This window comes from Schistocerca piceifrons, chromosome X (assembly GCF_021461385.2).
Source record: "Schistocerca piceifrons isolate TAMUIC-IGC-003096 chromosome X, iqSchPice1.1, whole genome shotgun sequence".
Lineage (NCBI taxonomy): Eukaryota > Metazoa > Arthropoda > Insecta > Orthoptera > Acrididae > Schistocerca > Schistocerca piceifrons.
The window spans coordinates 254,414,010-254,434,828 of record NC_060149.1 but is presented as its reverse complement, the minus strand read 5'-3'; the positions used below and the strand labels follow the sequence as shown (position 1 = coordinate 254,434,828).

The window sequence follows — 20,819 nt, the reverse complement described above, 5'->3', positions numbered from 1 at the left end:
ACTTTTCTGTTGTCATCACGAGTCGGAAAATCACACTAATCTACGAGTAATATTAAGTTTACGTTGTTACAGTAAGATGCCAATGTGTGCCTTCTTACCAGTGCAGTTTTGAATTTTGTGGTTTGTCAGATTAAATCTTGCTCGTTATAAAGTACACATCTTAATGTAATGATATAAAGCTGTTATCAGTTGAAGATTGGAATTAATTTTCGAAATATATCATGAGTAACAAAATAAACTACATCTTAATTTTGAATTTTGAGTGCAATATGTTATTGCCACATAAAATTAAACTGGAATTCAGGATGACAGGTTATTCTGTTACCGATTTAAAGTATCTCATTACGTGCACCAGTTTTCATGTGAGTCGAACAAAGCCACTTACACGTATCCAGGCACACCAAGTCAAATAAGTGATGTGATGGGCTGTTGCTCGTCTGCAGGTCATCTCTCTGAGACATGGAGTCCTCTTCCAGAAGAATGCACAGTTGAGTCTGTTCGTTGTATTCAATTGCGCGACAAAAGAACCTGTTAACAAAACATATCGTGAAAGCTGTTCTTGTAAGCGTATGGCAACGCTAGGCGACAAACTAATCGAGGCAGAAGATACCGTTTGATTTGTAGTCAGAACAGTAGAGCATCAGTTATCTGAATATCTATCAACCGAAACATCGGTTCACCAAAAGCGTTTCATGCGCCAAGTTTAAATTTGCGCGCGTGTTATATAGAAGTTCCGCAGACACTGGGTTGGCTCCACGATGGGCAGACCAATCCGGCGGTTTTCCCTTCCTTGCCAGTCGTCATTGTTGGAAACTATGGAATTTTCAGAAATTGAAGAATGCGATAAGGAAAATATTGAAGACTGGCTCGAATGTGATGAAATGATTGCCAGTGTCATCGACGACCGACGCTCTTGCGACAGCGACCGTGCCGGGAAAGAACCATCCAGTGACGGAACCTTGAGACGGCTATGAACAGGTTTCAACAAGAAGAAGGACCTGATGCTTTCCAATTGCTGTCTTTGAAATGTTTGCGAGATTTAGCGGCACAAAAGTCTCACCTCTAATGGCCGTTTTGGTCTTTTCAGACTAGGCTATGTAGTCAGTCTTCTGTGTTATTCATAAAACGTATGATGCAAAATGTATAGTACAGTTTCGTGTTAAATTTATCGTTTCTGTGTTTGAAAATTATATGAACATTGGTACAATATGTTTTCGTAAATGATTGATTATCCGAAAAATCAGTTAACCGGGTACCCTCCATTACCGATTTTTTCAGATAGTCGATACTCTACTGTATTTATTTATCAAATATTACGAAATACATACAATTTAAAATCATAAATTTAAGAAATGAGGGACAGAGCTAATATATACACATTCTTAAAGTTAATAATTCAATAATACTGAATTGATGACATTTAAACTACAAGATTAGGGCTGTTAATTAGAACACACACATTTAATCAGAGTTCAACATCTAATGAATGAAGCCAATTGGTAGCAGAGGGAGAAACATTTATAAAAGCACTGAAGGGTCCTCGGTACTTTCTCAAAGAGCAGTCTCTGACAATATGCTGAACATTAATTAATTTAGAGAAGTCCACTTCATTTGTACTAATTATTTATTCAAACCACTACCGATTTCCGGATTTTAAAATCTCATCTTCAAGTGTATAAAATAACTGTATTTGGTAACAAACTGTCCGCCGTCGCGCAGCCGCACAGTAGGAACGCCAACTACTAGTAGTTGGCATGTTATGTGTCACCAAATACAATAATATCGAACACCTGAAGATGAAATTCTAAAATCCCGAAACCGGTCGTGGTTCGAATAAATAATTAGTACAACGGAAGCAGATCTCTCTAAATTAATTATCATGCCTCTCAGTTGCGGATGCCTACGTACCAAATCTTGTGCAACATGCAGTACGGTTTGGTCTTGGGCCCCACAACCACACGCTGAAGAGTCTCGGAGTCACCACTTGTGCATCAGAGCACTGCAACTGACGTTACTGGTTCTTATCCTGTTTAATCGTGTCTAATCACTTCTCTTCAGATCAAATTCTAGTAGACTGGCAGATGGATCTTGAACACATTGATCTTTTATTGTTGAAGCGTTCCATCTCTTGCACCACTTTTCTTTAAGGTCAAACTTCTTGTTGTTTCTTCCATTATGCCACAGTTGAGTGCGTGATGTCAAGCGGTCTGGAGGACGGTCATTTAAGACTGTATGAACTGGGAAGCCTTCGGGGCAGGCGGGATGATGCAGCTTCCTCCATTTTCGACCGGTTGCTTCTTCGGGTCACAATTCAGATGGTGGAATGTTACTGATGGTGTTCAGACAAGGGATCGGTGTAATAATTCTCATTGATTCATTCAGATGGATGCCTAGTTTCCTTGTATGAGCACTGTGTTGCCACACTGGGGCTCAGTACTCTGCTAGTGGTTACACTAATGTCAGAGCTGCAGTCAGTAGAGTGGATGTTGCAGCAGCCCAGGTTGTGCCAGCAAGTTTGTTTGTGATATTATTTCGGGTCTTTAGCGTTTGGCTAGTGTTTTCCATGTGTATTTTACATGTCAAAGACCGATCGAGTGTGACACCGAAATATTTAGGTTGGAAATAGTGTCTAATCCTCTGTTGACAAAAGTTCACATTGAGCTGTTGGTTTGCAATTCTGGTGTTTAAGTGGAATGCGCAGACTGTATTTGGTTGGAGTCTGCATACTTTGTAATATGTGTTGAGATTTTCTAAGTCTATAGATAATATATTTTCTCTTTCTACTATATATACTCTTATTATCAGTATCGATAGCGTCTCAAGTTAACGTAAAAACGCGAAAGAGAACCTGAGTGGAGTTCGAGGTGGACCTACATTCTGGAAGATGAGAAGAATTCCTAACTGTACAGGGAGATACAAATCTCAAGATTTTTTATTTTTTGCAACTTTTCTCGCAAACTCAATTACACGTCCAAGATTTGTTGGACTGACATCCTCACCTCTTCTTTGTTGAAACGTGGGAGAGCAGTCTTTAATGTTGATGTTACTGTAAAACGTACGTTACTTTTCAGGCGAACACAAAATTCTTCTGCCTTGAGATCTAACAGCTAAAGATCGGTATTTGAAGGAAGCACCTTAAGCAGAACCGCAGTGACACAATTTCCTTAGAAGTTAATTCTTTTCTGTGGGCTGCAACAAGTTTTATTTAACTGTACACATATTTGAAGTTAAAGTATCTTATTCCAATGCACACTGATTTTTCATAGCATCTCTGGCTCTTCGACAGGTTTTTAATATGTTCTGGTAAACCAGTGCTCCTTATCGTACGTAAAACTGTACGCTGTGATGCATATATAATACTAAACTAACTGATGGCACATGCTTGTTTAAAAGTGCAATGTAAGAGGAGTCATCTCTTAAGATGCATTTCTATGTGGATTACGTAACATCAGTGTCTACCAGTCTCATACTGGAGCCTAGGAACGTTTACGAGATTATGCAGATCATACACTCCTGGAAATGGAAAAAAGAACACATTGACACCGGTGTGTCAGACCCACCATACTTGCTCCGGACACTGCGAGAGGGCTGTACAAGCAATGATCACACGCACGGCACAGCTGACACACCAGGAACCGCGGTGTTGGCCGTCGAATGGCGCTAGCTGCGCAGCATTTGTGCACCGCCGCCGTCAGTGTCAGCCAGTTTGCCGTGGCATACGGAGCTCCATCGCAGTCTTTAACACTGGTAGCATGCCGCGACAGCGTGGACGTGAACCGTATGTGCAGTTGACGGACTTTGAGCGAGGGCGTATAGTGGGCATGCGGGAGGCCGGGTGGACGTACCGCCGAATTGCTCAACACGTGGGGCGTGAGGTCTCCACAGTACATCGATGTTGTCGCCAGTGGTCGGCGGAAGGTGCACGTGCCCGTCGACCTGGGACCGGACCGCAGCGACGCACGGATGCACGCCAAGACCGTAGGATCCTACGCAGGGCCGTAGGGGACCGCACCGCCACTTCCCAGCAAATTAGGGACACTGTTGCTCCTGGGGTATCGGCGATGACCATTCGCAACAGTCTCCATGAAGCTGGGCTACGGTCCCGCACACCGTTAGGCCGTCTTCTGCTCACGCCCCAACATCGTGCAGCCCGCCTCCAGTGGTGTCGCGACAGGCGTGAATGGAGGGACGAATGGAGACGTGTCGTCTTCAGCGATGAGAGTCGCTTCTGCCTTGGTGCCAATGATGGTCGTATGCGTGTTTGGCGCCGTGCAGGTGAGCGCCACAATCAGGACTGCATACGACCGAGGCACACAGGGCCAACACCCGGCATCATGGTGTGGGGAGCGATCTCCTACACTGGCCGTACACCACTGGTGATCGTCGAGGGGACACTGAATAGTGCACGGTACATCCAAACCGTCATCGAACCCATCGTTCTACCATTCCTAGACCGGCAAGGGAACTTGCTGTTCCAACAGGACAATGCACGTCCGCATGTATCCCGTGCCACCCAACGTGCTCTAGAAGGTGTAAGTCAACTACCCTGGCCAGCAAGATCTCCGGATCTGTCCCCCATTGAGCATGTTTGGGACTGGATGAAGCGTCGTCTCACGCGGTCTGCACGTCCAGCACGAACGCTGGTCCAACTGAGGCGCCAGGTGGAAATGGCATGGCAAGCCGTTCCACAGGACTACATCCAGCATCTCTACGATCGTCTCCATGGGAGAATAGCAGCCTGCATTGCTGCGAAAGGTGGATATACACTGTACTAGTGCCGACATTGTGCATGCTCTGTTGCCTGTGTCTATGTGCCTGTGGTTCTGTCGGTGTGATCATGTGATGTATCTGACCCCAGGAATGTGTGAATAAAGTTTCCCCTTCCTGGGACAATGAATTCATGGTGTTCTTATTTCAATTTCCAGGAGTGTATTTATGTCTGCACCTTAGAGTTAGTCAAACTTAGAATATCAGCCAGCTATGGCACCTGTAATTTGGTATACAGACTTTCTGGCCAAGCCTGCTCCCAGAGTATGATTAATTCTTGGGGGTTAATATTATTAGATTTATGTCTTCTGGATCTACAAGTAAAATGCATAATAACTTAAAAGGTTAACGAAAGAGCCAAAGGAACAATGGAAAAATCCAGCAAAGTTATTTGTAGCGCCGCGAAACAAGCGAGAAGCAATAAAAAAAAGTTGGTATTATTATTTTAACTAATATGCATATATTTTTCCACTTATATAAATATTCCAAAAACAATATGGATGCAGATTTTTCGCAGTTATTGATGTATTCGATGTAACTGAAACGAGTGAAGAAACGATAATTATTATGTTGTCTTTTGAGAATATATTACAGATATTGGCTGAGAAGCGCAGGCAACTCCTACGTGTTACTATATCTCCTGTGTTATAAGGGATGGATGTAGGTTTGAAGGCCATCACAGCGATCACCTCAGTAGCTCCACTGTGTGGCATGGATTCAACAAGTCCTCGGTAGGCTTCTGGAGGTATTATGTGGCAGTACGTGTGCATACACGTATTACGTCATTCCTGTAAATTACGGGCCAGTGGTTTGTGGTTGCAGAGCTGCTGCTCGATAGCGTCCCAAACGTTTCCCATTGCATTCAGATCAATAGGACTTCGTGGCCAAAGCATCAACTGAGTTCACTATCATGCTCATAAAACCACTGTATCACGATTCTGACCTTGCGACCAGGATAGTTATCTCGCTGGAAGATGCCATTGCCGTCGGGGAAGACATCAGGCATAAAGGGATGCAGGTGGTCCGCAATAATGTTCACATAGTCCGCTGTCACAGTGCCTGTTACTATAGGTTCCATAGAAGTCCAGGTGACTGTCCCCAATAGCATAATACTGACTCCACCGGTCTGCGTTCGTGGCGCGGAGCACGATTCGAGCAACTGGACGATGACGTACCCGGGCACGATCATTGACTTGTAACAAGAAACGCGATTCTCACCAAACGACGTGTTTTCAGTGACACAAAACCCACTCTCAACGATCACTCGTCCACGGCAATCGTAACTGGCAATGTCGTTGGGTCAACATGGGAACGCACAGGAGTCCGTTACTGCGGTGCCCATCTTCAAGAATGCACGATGAATAGTATGCTCTGAAACACTTGTGCCTGCACCAGCACCATACTCTGTCATCATATCTGCTACACATCGCAGCCTATTCTGTTTTAGAGAGCAGGCAAGCTTCCGACCTCCACGATCTGTGGTGAACAGTGGTCGTTCAAATCTTTGTCGCTAACTCGTGGTTTCACCATCGTTAAACAGTTTTCCATGGTACCATGCGAACAGCTGATCAGCATCGTCATTTCCGTGATGCTCGAGGCGCCGGGCGTAAAAGTCGCTTATGTCAGTTTATTTCCCCATTTTTGGCCCGTACCGTCGCTAGACTGATTCCCCATTCGTGTCAGCTCCGCTTATATACAGGGTGTTTATAAATGAATATCGAGGTTTTAATGCTTTATAATATTTATTACATTAAGCTTACAGTTATAAATGATATGTCAAATGAAAGAGCAACTCAAACGGTTTTACCAAGAACCTTATAAATGTTCAATGTGAGCATTGGCATAGCGAAGTACGCCATTGGTTGAACTTCACTGTACCCAAGCGCTGGATAGGCCACAAGGAGCCCAATGACAGGGCTTGCTTTGCATGGCCTCCACGTTCACCCGACCTAACGCCATGAGATTTTTTCCTTTGGGGCTTCATCAAGGATCGTGTGTACGTGCCTCCGCTACCAGCAGACCTCCCTGAATTAAGAAACCGATTGAAGCAGCTGTTGCTACAATCACTGAAGAGACACTTATCAACGTTTGGGAAGAACTCGACTATAGACTTGATGTGTGCCGTGTGGCAAATGGTCCTCACATTGAACATTTATAAGGTTCTTGGTAAAACTGTTTGAGTTTCTCTTTCATTTGACATATCATTTATAGCTGTAAGTTTAATATAATAAATATTATAAAGCGTTAAATCCCCGATATTCATTTATGAACACCCTGTATTTTCCTTACCGCGCCGCGTGCCCGGAACGCCTTCAGCCTCACGTTGAGCAGTGTCCACAATGTTTTGGCTCATCAGTGCAAAAGTAATGAGCAGACAAGAAAGACGAAGGCAAAACTTTGTAGCACTGTTGTTGAGATATCGACTATCGCACCTAAGAGTAGCAATAATGTAGTTCTTGAGAAGTATTTATACGGAAAATTAAGTAGTTTACTGAGGTTGCGACTTTCATGTCCAGCAATAATATACTGAAAAGGGTACAGAGGTTGGTAAGGTTGAAAATAGTAGGGAGTAGTACTCAAATCAGAATGTAAAGCTGTTATGAAGAGGCAATCATTGTTTCCGTTGCACAATTAAATGAAACGCCTAATAAGAATGAAATCTCCTGGTGATTACTTTGAAACACTCAGTTATCTGACACTGAAATATATTCAGCGGGCGATGATTAATGATCGATCTTACTTAGCACGAGATGCATTGTCGTTACAGACAAAAATGAACTAACCAACTGATGGTGTCTCAACCTTGTGATAACGAAAGAAATGCGTTTGTGAGAAACTGTTAAGGAACATACACTCCTGGAAATGGAAAATAGAACACATTGACACCGGTGTGTCAGACCCACCATACTTGCTCCGGACACTGCGAGAGGGCTGTACAAGCAATGATCACACGCACGGCACAGCGGACACAAAAGGAACCGCGGTGTTGGCCGTCGAATGGCGCTAGCTGCGCAGCATTTGTGCACCGCCGCCGTCAGTGTCAGCCAGTTTGCCGTGGCATACGGAGCTCCATCGCAGTCTTTAACACTGGCAGCATGCCGCGACAGCGTGGACGTGAACCATATGTGCAGTTGACGGACTTTGAGCGAGGGCGTATAGTGGGCATGCGGGAGGCCGGGTGGACGTACCGCCGAATTGCTCAACACGTGGGGCGTAACGTCTCCACAGTACATCGATGTTGTCGCCAGTGGTCGGCGGAAGGTGCACGTGCCCGTCGACCTGGGACCGGACCGCAGCGACGCACGGATGCACGCCAAGACCGTAGGATCCTACGCAGTGCCGTAGGGGACCGCACCGCCACTTCCCAGCAAATTAGGGACACTGTTGCTCCTGGGGTATCGGCGAGGACCATTCGCAACCGTCTCCATGAAGCTGGGCTACGGTCCCGCACACCGTTAGGCCGTCTTCCGCTCACGCCCCAACATCGTGCAGCCCGCCTCCAGTGGTGTCGCGACAGGCGTGAAAGGAGGGACGAATGGAGACGTGTCGTCTTCAGCGATGAGAGTCGCTTCTGCCTTGGTGCCAATGATGGTCGTATGCGTGTTTGGCGCCGTGCAGGTGAGCGCCACAATCAGGACTGCATACGACCGAGGCACACAGGGCCAACACCCGGCATCATGGTGTGGGGAGCGATCTCCTACACTGGCCGTACACCACTGGTGATCGTCGAGGGGACACTGAATAGTGCACGGTACATCCAAACCGTCATCGAACCCATCTTTCTACCATTCCTAGACCGGCAAGGGAACTTGCTGTTCCAACAGGACAATGCACGTCCGCATGTATCCCGTGCCACCCAACGTGCTCTAGAAGGTGTAAGTCAACTACCCTGGCCAGCAAGATCTCCGGATCTGTCCCCCATTGAGCATGTTTGGGACCGGATGAAGCGTCGTCTCACGCGGTCTGCACGTCCAGCACGAACGCTGGTCCAACTGAGGCGCCAGGTGGAAATGGCATGGCAAGCCGTTCCACAGGACTACATCCAGCATCTCTACGATCGTCTCCATGGGAGAATAGCAGCCTGCATTGCTGCGAAAGGTGGATATACACCGTACTAGTGCCGACATTGTGCATGCTCTGTTGCCTGTGTCTATGTGCCTGTGGTTCTGTCAGTGTGATCATGTGATGTATCTGACCCCAGGAATGTGTCAATAAAGTTTCCCCTTCCTGGGACAATGAATTCACGGTGTTCTTATTTCAATTTCCAGGAGTGTATAAGAGAAATTATCAGGCTGTTAACGAAAGAAGGAAGTAATGAGATGATTGTATAAAGCTTTAAGACTTACTTTTCAGACCATACGCACTGACTTTGGCATTCTTCAACAGTCAGATTGCTAAAAATGTCTATTTCGAATGGTCCACCTAGTCGTTTATTTTCTTCTTTGATGAAAACAGTGAGACCGTCGCACCGTCTTTGTGCTGAAAGAAGGAAAGAAAATGTTACAAAATATCACGGAAGGGCCAAAACATTTTATTTTAAACATGTGGCAAATTACGCCTCTTAGGAGACTTCGCTCCCTCATATCCTCGTGAGAATAGGTTCCATAATTTTTCGCCAATCGATGTCTGTTTTACCCGTTTTTCTTGAATGTAATTGCATTTAAACTTACTGGAATATGCTTTACCGAGTGTTTCAATAAATTAGCGCTGTATATTTCCAATTTATGAACAATATTGTGATTTACACTGAAACGAAACGTTTATTACGAAGCCAAGACATAAAATTATTTTGACAGGTGAGTCTCCCGTAGTTGACAGACGTGTTTTATGAGTCATACTCTTGATATCTGGTCAGAAAAAATTTCCGTGAAAGTCTGAAATCACATGAAGCGATTTTGGCAGATTCTGATAGTAAGAAATGCTAATCTTAATGACGTGCTTCCGGGTATGCAGCCGAGTTGTTGTTTATGTATTATGCGTTGTGCATGATACGGTGACAAAACAACACGGCTGTATACCATTAATCAGTCACGCCGAGAAAACCTGAGAGTTCGCAATACTTATCTTTTTTATTTGTACAGATACCTTTTTTGTTAATCTTTTATTTCAGGAAAAAAATTCTTCTTGTACACTTTTGTCGACTGTTGTACTGTGGCTCACTTTAAAATAATTGCGTAACTGACAAGACAGTAAGTAAATACATTATGCATAATTTAAGATGAAAATCTCGTAAGAAGCTGAAGGTATTACCATCCAAGCAAGTGTTTTCCAGGTAATCAGAGTTTGGATCATCTTCGAGAAGATCAGGGCGAGCTCTCCACGTGAACTTGCTGAGAGAACATCTCCTAGCAGATGCATCGTACGTTGCAGATCGACAAACGAAAGCAAATTCGTTTAAACATCTGGAAATAGATAGACAAGTGTTTTAAAACTTGAATCTTGCCTGAAAATATTCATTAATAAAACAAATTCTGTCTCAAATAGTCTACAACGATGGCTTACCACATGAACCACAAATGCAAAAACTTTTAAGTAATCACGCATGCGCCCTTAGGGTTTCCTCTAAAATGTTTTGCGGATCTATAATGACGTGGGATATTAAGCTCGCTCCAATCTAACGTTTTCCTACTTGTGGCAGGCTTAAGGACATCCAAAAACATACTACTGGAATGAAGCATAAATATATTGTGATAAGCTGCGCTTTCCAGCGTGTGGGAAGATTCTGATTAATATATCAGAATTAGGTCTCGTTGAAGACGAGCGCCGAGTGTGTGATATTTAACTGTTTCATCCTTTCATACCTGGGGAAAAACAATACAGGATTCATGTTGAGAGTTATTATTCTATATCTACATCTAGACACATACTCCGCAAGCCACCATGTGGTGTGTGGCGGAGGATACCTTGTAGCACTACTGGTCACTTAATTTCCTGTAACAATCGCAAACAGAGCGAGGGAAAAACGACTGCCTATACGCCTCCCTACAAGTCCTAATTTCTCTTATCTCATGCATGTGGTCTTCAAATGGCTCTGAGCACTACGGGACTTAACATCTTAGGTCATCAGTCCCCTAGAACTTAGAACTACTTAAACCTAACTAACCTGAGGACATCACACACATCCATGCCCGAGGCAGGATTCGAACCTGCGACCGTAGCAGTCCCGCGGTTCAGGACTGCAGCGCCTAGAACCGCAGCAAGTGGTCTTGACGTGAAACGTACGTCGCTGGCAGAAGAATCGTTCTGCAGTCAGCCTGAAATGCCGGTTCTCTAACGTTTCTCAATAGTGTTCTGCGAGGAGAACGTCGTCTTCCTTCCAGAGATTCTCACTTGAATTCAACATTATACGGGTGATAGAGCATCCTAAACGGGCATTTTAAGATGAGGAACTAAGGGTCAGAAATGAATATTTAATTTTATTGACATAAAGAACTTATACCTTATAGCAAGAATATAAGCTCATACCAACTGTTCAAAATGACGACCATCTGTCTGAATGCTTGCAGTACAGCACACTCTGTTGATGAAACTGATATCTAAGCTCAAAATCAACTGGCCCATTTCTTGCAAGCGTTGTATGTATAGCGGTGTAATTGCTGTTCCATCACTACTCTCAACACCGCATTCTTCAAAATGCACATTTCACGGGAAAAGTTGACGGATGTTCCACGAAATTTAGGGCTAACTGCAGGATGTCAGCAACTTGTTGCCACGAAATTTCGGCACAGAGTCGTCTGGCCATCTTCAGGTGTAAAAAGAAGGAAGTTTAGTGTTTAACCTCCCGTCTAGAGTGAGGTCATTAGAGAGGCAGCACGCGCTCGGATTACAAAAGGTTGGCAAAAGAAAATCGGCTGTGTCCTTTTCAAAGGGACCATCCCCGCATTTACCTGGAGCGATTTAGGGAAATCACGGAAAATCTAATTCTGGATGGCCGAACTCGCGCGACTGCTACGGTCGCAGCTTCGAATCCTGCCTCGGGCATGGATGTGTGTGATGTCCTTAGTTTAGCTAGGTTTAAGTAGTTCTACGTTCTAGGGGACTGATGACCACAGATGTTAAGTCCCATAGTAAAAAAAAAAAAAAAAAAAAAAAAAATTAAAAAAAATAAAATAAAAATGGCCGAACTAGGATATGAAACATCGAGCTGCCGAATGTTAGTACAGTGTGCCAACCACTGAGGCATCCCGCTCTGTCATTTTCGGCTGGTTTCTGGCGAAAGTACACTGAGTTTCCCTATTTAAGACCCCGTCGGCGCATACGTGATGTACTCAGTTGTCACAGCTGTCACTACGCATGTGTTGTTAGGGCGCACGTGCTTCTGCTGCAAGTCTGTGCATAGCTGTGAGCGCCCTTCGTGGTGGAAGCTCTCCTTATTGATGTCAGATCGATCGTCTTCACATTGTAAAATCGCAGAACGACGGCGGCTTTGTAGAACACCAAGTTTTTCTACGGCAGGACTCCGTCCATTATCTAACTGGAAACCGCCGTCACGATTGATAAGGGTCTCACACAGTAGTAATTCCGCTGGTCTATTGACAACAGTCCCAAAAGAAAGAAATTTTCACTCTGCAGCGGAGTGTGCGTTGAAATGAAAACTTCCTGGCAGATTAAAACTGTGTGCCAGACCGAGACTCGAACTCGGGAGCTATTGCCTTTCACGGGCACGTGCTTTATCATCTGAGCTATCCAAGCACGACTCGCGACCCGTCCTCACAGCATAGGTCCCGAGTTCGAGTCTCGGTCTGGCACACAGTTTTAATCTGCCAGGAAGTTTCAGAGCCCCAAAAGTTTGAAATATAGGTCAACGTATGATTCGTTGTGTTTCATCGAATTACCAGTAAAAATACACTGTTATGCGATAGCAGATTTGTTGGCTTGAAGGAGACTAGTAAGACGAAGGTGTCCTCAGAACCACGCGTCACTTACGCTAGACAGGGTGGTTAGAAACAGTTCTAAAAGCTCGTAAGGATGTTGCAGCGTAGAATGTGCTGACAAATAGTTGTTAAGATAAAAATTAGATACGTGGCGCCGTTTCCCAATTAGTTAGCATTTAAGGCAGCCAGTCAGGCCGTTGCGCGCCCTAATTCAAGCGGCTCGCCAGAGGCGGTCCCGCCAAACGTTTACTTCGTTTAGTTTTCTAAAACCGAAAAGAGAGCGATACACAAATTGGACATGGGACGGTAGTAAGAATCGAACACGAGCCAAAGGCTGAGCAGTCTCGTGTGCTCTCATCTATGCTATAAGAACAACTGACACTAATTACGCCTGGCGGAAGCTTGAATATACGCGCGCAACGGCCTGATTGGCTAACTTCAACTGTTATTGACTCGGGGAACGGCGCAACGTATCGAATTTTTTTCTTAACATTTATTTCTCTGCGCAACTTACCCTGCAGCATCCTTATAAGCTTTTCAGACAGTTTCTGACCAGCCTGTATATGAGTTGCCGCGCTCACTCGAAATCTTATAAACATTTGCCGTGCGCAGCTCCACGTCGTCCTTGACTGATCATAGAAGCGCCGAGATTTTTGATGGAGGAACTCAGTGTGTTCAGAAAACTCTGCAGCGAAATATCATGGCAGCAAGTTATTGACATCCGGCAGTTCACCCGAAATTTCGTGGCACAATCTACATCCCAGGAAAGTTTTAAATTTCACAAATTGACGGGTGCTTGTTAATGAATCTTCTCTCACACGATCAAAACTATCTCCCAAAGTTCTATTGTGAGAACATTTTTTTCTCGCGAATCGTGGCTAGTCTTCGGTGATTTGAACGGCACAGTTTCTATTCACGGCAATAAATTCCTTTCAATTAGGATGTTACCTTCGAGAAACTTTTGTGCCCGGCTTTTTGGTCACTACATATTGTTGAATCATACGTTGCGTACATGTCTCCCAGTTCCTGTAACGAGTAATGTCCCATTTTCGACACCCAGTCGTGAACTACACTCCTGGAAATTGAAATAAGAACACCGTGAATTCATTGTCCCAGGAAGGGGAAACTTTATTGACACATTCCTGGGGTCAGATACATCACATGATCACACTGACAGAACCACAGGCACATAGACACAGGCAACAGAGCATGCACAATGTCGGCACTAGTACAGTGTATATCCACCTTTCGCAGCAATGCAGGCTGCTATTCTCCCATGGAGACGATCGTAGAGATGCTGGATGTAGTCCTGTGGAACGGCTTGCCATGCCATTTCCACCTGGCGCCTCAGTTGGACCAGCGTTCGTGCTGGACGTGCAGACCGCGTGAGACGACGCTTCATCCAGTCCCAAAACATGCTCAATGGGGGACAGATCCGGAGATCTTGCTGGCCAGGGTAGTTGACTTACACCTTCTAGAGCACGTTGGGTGGCACGGGATACATGCGGACGTGCATTGTCCTGTTGGAACAGCAAGTTCCCTTGCCGGTCTAGGAATGGTAGAACGATGGGTTCGATGACGGTTTGGATGTACCGTGCACTATTCAGTGTCCCCTCGACGATCACCAGTGGTGTACGGCCAGTGTAGGAGATCGCTCCCCACACCATGATGCCGGGTGTTGGCCCTGTGTGCCTCGGTCGTATGCAGTCCTGATTGTGGCGCTCACCTGCACGGCGCCAAACACGCATACGACCATCATTGGCACCAAGGCAGAAGCGACTCTCATCGCTGAAGACGACACGTCTCCATTCGTCCCTCCATTCACGCCTGTCGCGACACCACTGGAGGCGGGCTGCACGATGTTGGGGCGTGAGCGGAAGACGGCCTAACGGTGTGCGGGACCGTAGCCCAGCTTCATGGAGACGGTTGCGAATGGTCCTCGCCGATACCCCAGGAGCAACAGTGTCCCTAATTTGCTGGGAAGTGGCGGTGCGGTCCCCTACGGCACTGCGTAGGATCCTACGGTCTTGGCGTGCATCCGTGCGTCGCTGCGGTCCGGTCCCAGGTCGACGGGCACGTGCACCTTCCGCCGACCACTGGCGACAACGTCGATGTACTGTGGAGACCTCACGCCCCACGTGTTGAGCAATTCAGCGGTACGTCCACCCGGCCTCCCGCATGCCCACTATACGCCCTCGCTCAAAGTCTGTCAACTGCACATACGGTTCACGTCCACGCTGTCGCGGCATGCTACCAGTGTTAAAGACTGCGATGGAGCTCCGTATGCCACGGCAAACTGGCTGACACTGACGGCGGCGGTGCACAAATGCTGCGCAGCTAGCACCATTCGACGACCAACACAGCGGTTCCTGGTGTGTCCGCTGTGCCGTGTGTGTGATCATTGCTTGTACAGCCCTCTCGCAGTGTCCGGAGCAAGTATGGTGGGTCTGACACACCGGTGTCAATGTGTTCTTTTTTCCATTTCCAGGAGTGTATAAATACTTAACAACTTAGTGGAGGACACATGACAAACGATTGTATATTGTTTTTAAGGTAGCGCCAAACACGTCTAGGCACTTCAGTCTGGAACCGCGCGACCGCTACGGTCGCAGATTCGAATCCTGCCTCGGGCATGGATGTGTGTGATGTCCTTAGGTTAGTTAGATTTAAGTAGTTCTAAGTTCTACGGGACTGATGACCTCAGATGTTAAGTCCCATAGTGGTCAGAGCCATTTGAACCATTTTTGCGCCAAACACGTGAAAGTGACAAAGTTAAAACAGAAGCAGTTTACAAACATGTGGTTCCCGAACATCGCATCGCTCATATACATTTTCCCGACTCTCGAAATATTAGTTTGCAACCATTGGTGGTTCTTTACCTGAAAATGTTCATTTTAGGGTCCTATGCATAATTTTGATCGTGTAGATAAACGGTAAGGGGACACCGAACCACCCAGCACGGCCGGCTTAACTTTGCTTGGTTTCTAGTCTTCAGTTTACATGTCAGTCCCTCAGTGTAAGCTTTGCGGGTAGTTACTACACCCTCCTGGGAAACATCCTGGTTGGTTCACCGTCTTCACTTCAGCAACACGGTACTAGTAAAGTTAAAACACAAAACCCGTAAAACATTCTCACATCCATCATGCAGCTGCTATATTTTACATTCCCTGCCATCTCAGATTAAAGTGATGATATGAGGACAGGAAAGAGATTCGGCCCCAGAATAAAAGAGCAGTAAATCCACGGCAAACGAATGATCATCTGAAGCGAGCCCCAACAAGCGGGAATAGTGCCATAGATATTCTACAACGAAAAAATCGAGTTTATTTCCCTGGCACCGCATTACAAAGCGATTATTTATTAATTGTGAACGGAGGATCTACAGCTAGCAGTGCCCTCCAAGAGGTGCGATGAGGAAACACCACTGGAGCTACTTCTTCACGGGTCTCTAGAATGCTTCAGTTCACTGAGATAAACCTGTATTGTATCAGGGTAAAGAAACGCGAACATAAGAAAAAGGGTGTGAATGTAATACCTTAAAATCTTCTGCGGCAGTAAAGCCATTATGGAACTTTCTGTAACCAAATCAGCGAGTTCATTGTATTTTGCTTCTTACATCTTTCGTTTCTTTGGTAACACTTCAATGATTAATGACCCCCAAGTTGTGACGCAATGCACGCAGTGGAAGGAGCATCACGGTATTTGCATTAAATGATATAGGGGAACCACCGAAAACCTGGAACACAATTCAGGACTCGACTTTGAATTGTATTTCTCCAGAAAGGGCAATCGAGTGTCACAACTGTACCACCTATCAGCCGTCGGTTTTCGATACTGTTCTGGATCCAAGAAGTTCTAGATGACTGGTTTTGTACTGGTCATTTGAAAATAACCCTTTTCCCCTTCAAAACTGATCATTTCCAACGTACGACAAGTGCGTCCAATATCTGTGTTCGTAGCTGACAAAATCTTCATTATTTTATGATTCGTGCCCAACAATAAACGTGGCTACGATCCCTAACTATCTCCGAAAGGAAAAAGGTGGAATGATGTTCCTAGTCTCCAGTACGCGGGGCAGTTGCCCCCGTCCGACATAAACACTCCCATCACAGCACAAGACATTAAACTTATCCTCCGGTCCAAACGCAACACGGCCCCTGGTCACGACTGTGTCACCTACCGCCACCTTCGAGAAAGCCCCTATTCCTTCCTGACTGTCCTCGCCCATCTCTATAATGTCATCCTCTCTCCTGGCTTCTACCCTGACCTGTGGAAGACCTCCCACGTCCTCTTATTCCTCAAACCCAACAAACCCCCTTCTGCCGCCTCTTCCTATCGTCCCATCTGCCTCACCTCCGTCTTCAGTAAGGTCTTTGAATCCATCCTCTCCCACCGTATCCATCAGCACCTTACTCAACACCACCTCCTCCCCCTTACCCAGTGTGGCTTCCGACCCTCCTTCTCTGCTGAATACCAACTCCTAAACCTCGCTCACCTTCTGTCCCTCCAGCTCAACTCCCGTCGCTCCGCCATTTATGTTTCCCTTGACCTGCAAAATGCCTATGACCGTGTATGGCATCCCGGTCTCCTCTTTAAACTCGAAACCTACGCCCTGCCTATCAATTTTGTCCGTCTGGTATTTTGAAGTGTTTGAGCCATCGGTCCTGGGGAGCAGATCGGGCGCGTCTGCTGCAGTTTTATAGGGCTTTCGTCCGGTCGCGTCTTGACTATGGATGCACTGTGTATGGGTCAGCGAGGCCTTCGTATCTGAAGATTCTTGACGCAGTACACCATGAGGGTATCAGGCTGGCTACTGGTGCCTTCCGTACCAGTCCCATCCCCAGCCTGTGTGCCGAGGCAGGGGAACCGCCGCTCGCCATCCGGCGGAAACTCCTCATGGTGCGACGAGTGTGTCAATTCCTTGCCTGTCCTACCTCCCCTGCATACCCTACTGTTGCCCGACCGCCTATGGAACGTCTCTTTTCCAGTCGTCCAAGGGCAACGAGACCATTTGGGATTTGTGCCAAGCATTTGCTTGAGTCCCTTGGTGTGGAGCGTGTGGCACCCCAACTCCAGGGTTTTACCCGCCTGCCTCCCTGGTTGCTCCAGAGGCCCAGCGTCCTTTTAGACTTGTCAGAGTACCGGAGGAGCTGCACTCCTGCGTTTGTTTTTACCTCCTTATTTTACGATATTTTAAACCAGCATGCAGACCATGTACCAGTATTTACGGATGGCTCTAAACAGGGGGACTCTGTAGGTTGTGCTGTTGTTTTCCCTGATCGAGTCGTCAAGTTACGGCTTCCTGCAGCGTTTACCATCTTTGAAGCCGAATTGTTTGCGATCTTGCGGGCATTGGAGCAGATGAGATGTGTTCCCAGTCTTAAGTTTCTCATCTGTTCTGGCTCCCTGAGTGCCCTTCAGACCATGCAACACTTGTACGCAGCGGATACGGTCGTCCAGAACATCCATGATGCCCTACTCCACCTGCAACGGCAGGGGAAGGAGGTTTCTTTCTGCTGGGTGCCGGGGCATGTGGGTATTAGGGGAAACGAACTGGCGGATGTGGCTGCCAATGATGCATGTTCCCTCCCTCACGTTGTTGAATGTGCCGTCCCCCTCCATGCTGTTACCTCCCTTTTGCGTTCTCGTGTTATGCGTCAATGGGAAGAGGAGTGGCTGGCAGTCGGTGAAAATAAGCTGCGTCTGGTCAAGGCCACCACGCGGCCATGGCGTACGTCCTACCAGTCATGCAGGCGGGATGAGGTTCTCCTCACCCGCCTCCGCATCGGGCACAGTCCCTTAACGCACGGTTTTTTACTCCGGCGGGAGGACCCCCCAATCTGTAGTGCTTGTGGCGTCCAGATAACTGTCCGCCACATTTTACTTGACTGTCCTTTATTCTCTGACCAGAGGGCGGTGGTTTCCTTGCCACCGGATTTGCCCTCTATTTTGCAAGGCGACGCAACGACTGTGGTTAAGGTCTTACGGTTTTGTGTCCTGTCCAATTTGTTGCCTCGGATTTTAGGGAGAGGATTTTAATGTGCTGCTGGGTGACTGGTTCACCCAGGCTTTAGGTAAGAGGTCCGCCAGTCACGATTACCTACTTGTTTCACTTCGATTTTCTATGCGTTTGGGCGCTGATGACCACGCTGTTTAGCGCCCGAAAACCTCAAACCACACACACACACACACACACACACTCGCTTCCTTCCTCTCGCACCGTCCTTCCTATGTCACCCTCCACAACACCAGCTCCTGTATCTTTTATACCACGGCTGGCGTCCCCCAGGGTTCTGTCCTCTCCCCTCTCCTTTATCTCTTGTATGCGGCTGATATGCCCAAGCCACCCTCACCAGTCCACCTTCTCCAGTATGCTGATGACACCGCCTTCCTGGCTCTCTCTCCTACCCTTCAACGGTCCCAATGTACCCTTCAAACCCACCTTAACCAGTTCACCATTTGGTATAACCAGTGGTTCCTCCATCTCAACCCCTCCAAAACCCAGGCAATCATCATATAACGCACCACTCACTCCTTTCGCCTCCATGATTTCTACCTCACCCTTTATGGTCGTCCCATCGAGCTCACCCCCACCCTGAGATACCTTGGCCTCACCCTCGACCGACACCTCACCTGGACCCCTCATCTCCAGACCATCAAGCAGAAAGCCCATTCCTGCCTCTGCCTTCTGAAACTCCTGTCTGGCTGGACATGGGGATTGCATCCTTCTACCATCCTCCACACCTACAAATCCCTCATCCGTTCTATCCTCTGTTGTGCCAGCATATCCTGGATCTCCGCCCCCACCCGCTTTTACAAGGCCCTCCAAATCCTTGAACGCCATGTGCTCCACCTGGCCTTCCATATCCGCCTTCCTTCCCCCACACGGTTCCTGTATGAACTGATCCCTTTCCCCCACCTCCTCCTGTTCCTCCAACATCTCCACATCCTTTACATTGTCTGCAGGCTTGATCCCCCCCCCCCCCCACCCTGTGTTTTCCTCCTTCCTCTCCACCCCCCACCCATTGCCGTGCCTCTATTGCTGTGTCCCTCCCTCTCTCCACCTCCACACCCTCCATCTCCTTCATCAGGGCAATTTCCAGTGTCTCCCCCTCTCGGATGACGAACTTTGCTGTGACATCTACCCTTCCTTCCAACTATAACCTGGCCTTGTCCCCCCCACTCCCCAGGGCCCCCTTTCTCCTCTCCCCTCCTTCTCCCAGAGCGGATTTTCCTCCTCCCCCCCCCCCTGAGACCCTGCATCCCATACTTGCCTCTTTCCTTCCCGCATCCCTTCCTACCTGGCCCTCTTCAGCGCGCCCATCTCCCCCCCTCTCTTCCCCTCCCTCCCTTCTTCCGGTCTCCCTCATCTCCTTGTGCCTGGCAGATCCTCCGTTTTGATCATCGCCAGTGTGCCACGTCAGTGTTGTGTTTAGTGCTGCTTCTCCTGTGTGCCAAGAGGTGTGATTTTAATTGTGTACTGCCTTGAGGTTCGCTGTCAGTGTTTGTTTTGTGTTACACCATCTGTCGATACTTTTTATGCTCCAGTCATACTGTGCCTTGTGTTCTTTTAATTTTCACAGTGTGTGGCTTTTTGTGTGCGCTACTTTTAAACAGTTTTTTATCTCCCTTTTACAGTCGCCCCTTTTTTTGTCTATTGCCTTCCGTGATGTTCCCCCTTTTTTATATCTATGTTCACCATATTCTCTCCTTTGTATATTTTTCACTGTCTTCTATTGTTTGTTCTATGTCTTTGGGCTGAAGAGCAGCGCATATGCTGCTGCCAGCCCGCCCTGATGGGGAATTGAAATACAATAAAGAAAAAAAAAAGTGGAATGAGGGCGATGATCGATAAACGGATCAAGCCGTGCTCTTAGGTGTTAGCATGTAATGCACACCCATACATTTTCTGCTTGTAAAGAAAAGATGTGATGGATTTAATTATATTCACACCATGAATTCTTGGGCAACGGTGAGGAGGCTTGAACTCCACCGTCTAACTCGCACCACAACTGGAGGTCTACGTGTAAATTCCAAGATTTTTTTGCAGACTTTGGAAAAATGATTTCTTGTGGATATACAGCGTGGCATTTTATCGAGCGACAGATTGCCCTGGAAGAAGTGCATCTTTTTACATAGCGATAAGGTAATTCATGGGTAACGACGTAAGTGTACTTT

General features: G+C 46.9%; 1 protein-coding gene across 1 annotated transcript in view; it reads right to left on the bottom strand.

Moving 5' to 3' along the window:
* LOC124722012 overlaps nucleotides 1-20,819 on the bottom strand; it is a 190,930-nt gene that overhangs the window by 95,835 nt on the left and 74,276 nt on the right. The window contains exons 5-7 of the mRNA XM_047247189.1: nucleotides 10,018-10,169; nucleotides 9,114-9,246; nucleotides 386-528 (exon numbers count right to left, since the gene is read on the bottom strand). Coding sequence (XP_047103145.1) covers nucleotides 386-528; nucleotides 9,114-9,246; nucleotides 10,018-10,169 — 428 coding nt within the window. The remainder of the gene's footprint in view (nucleotides 1-385; nucleotides 529-9,113; nucleotides 9,247-10,017; nucleotides 10,170-20,819) is intronic.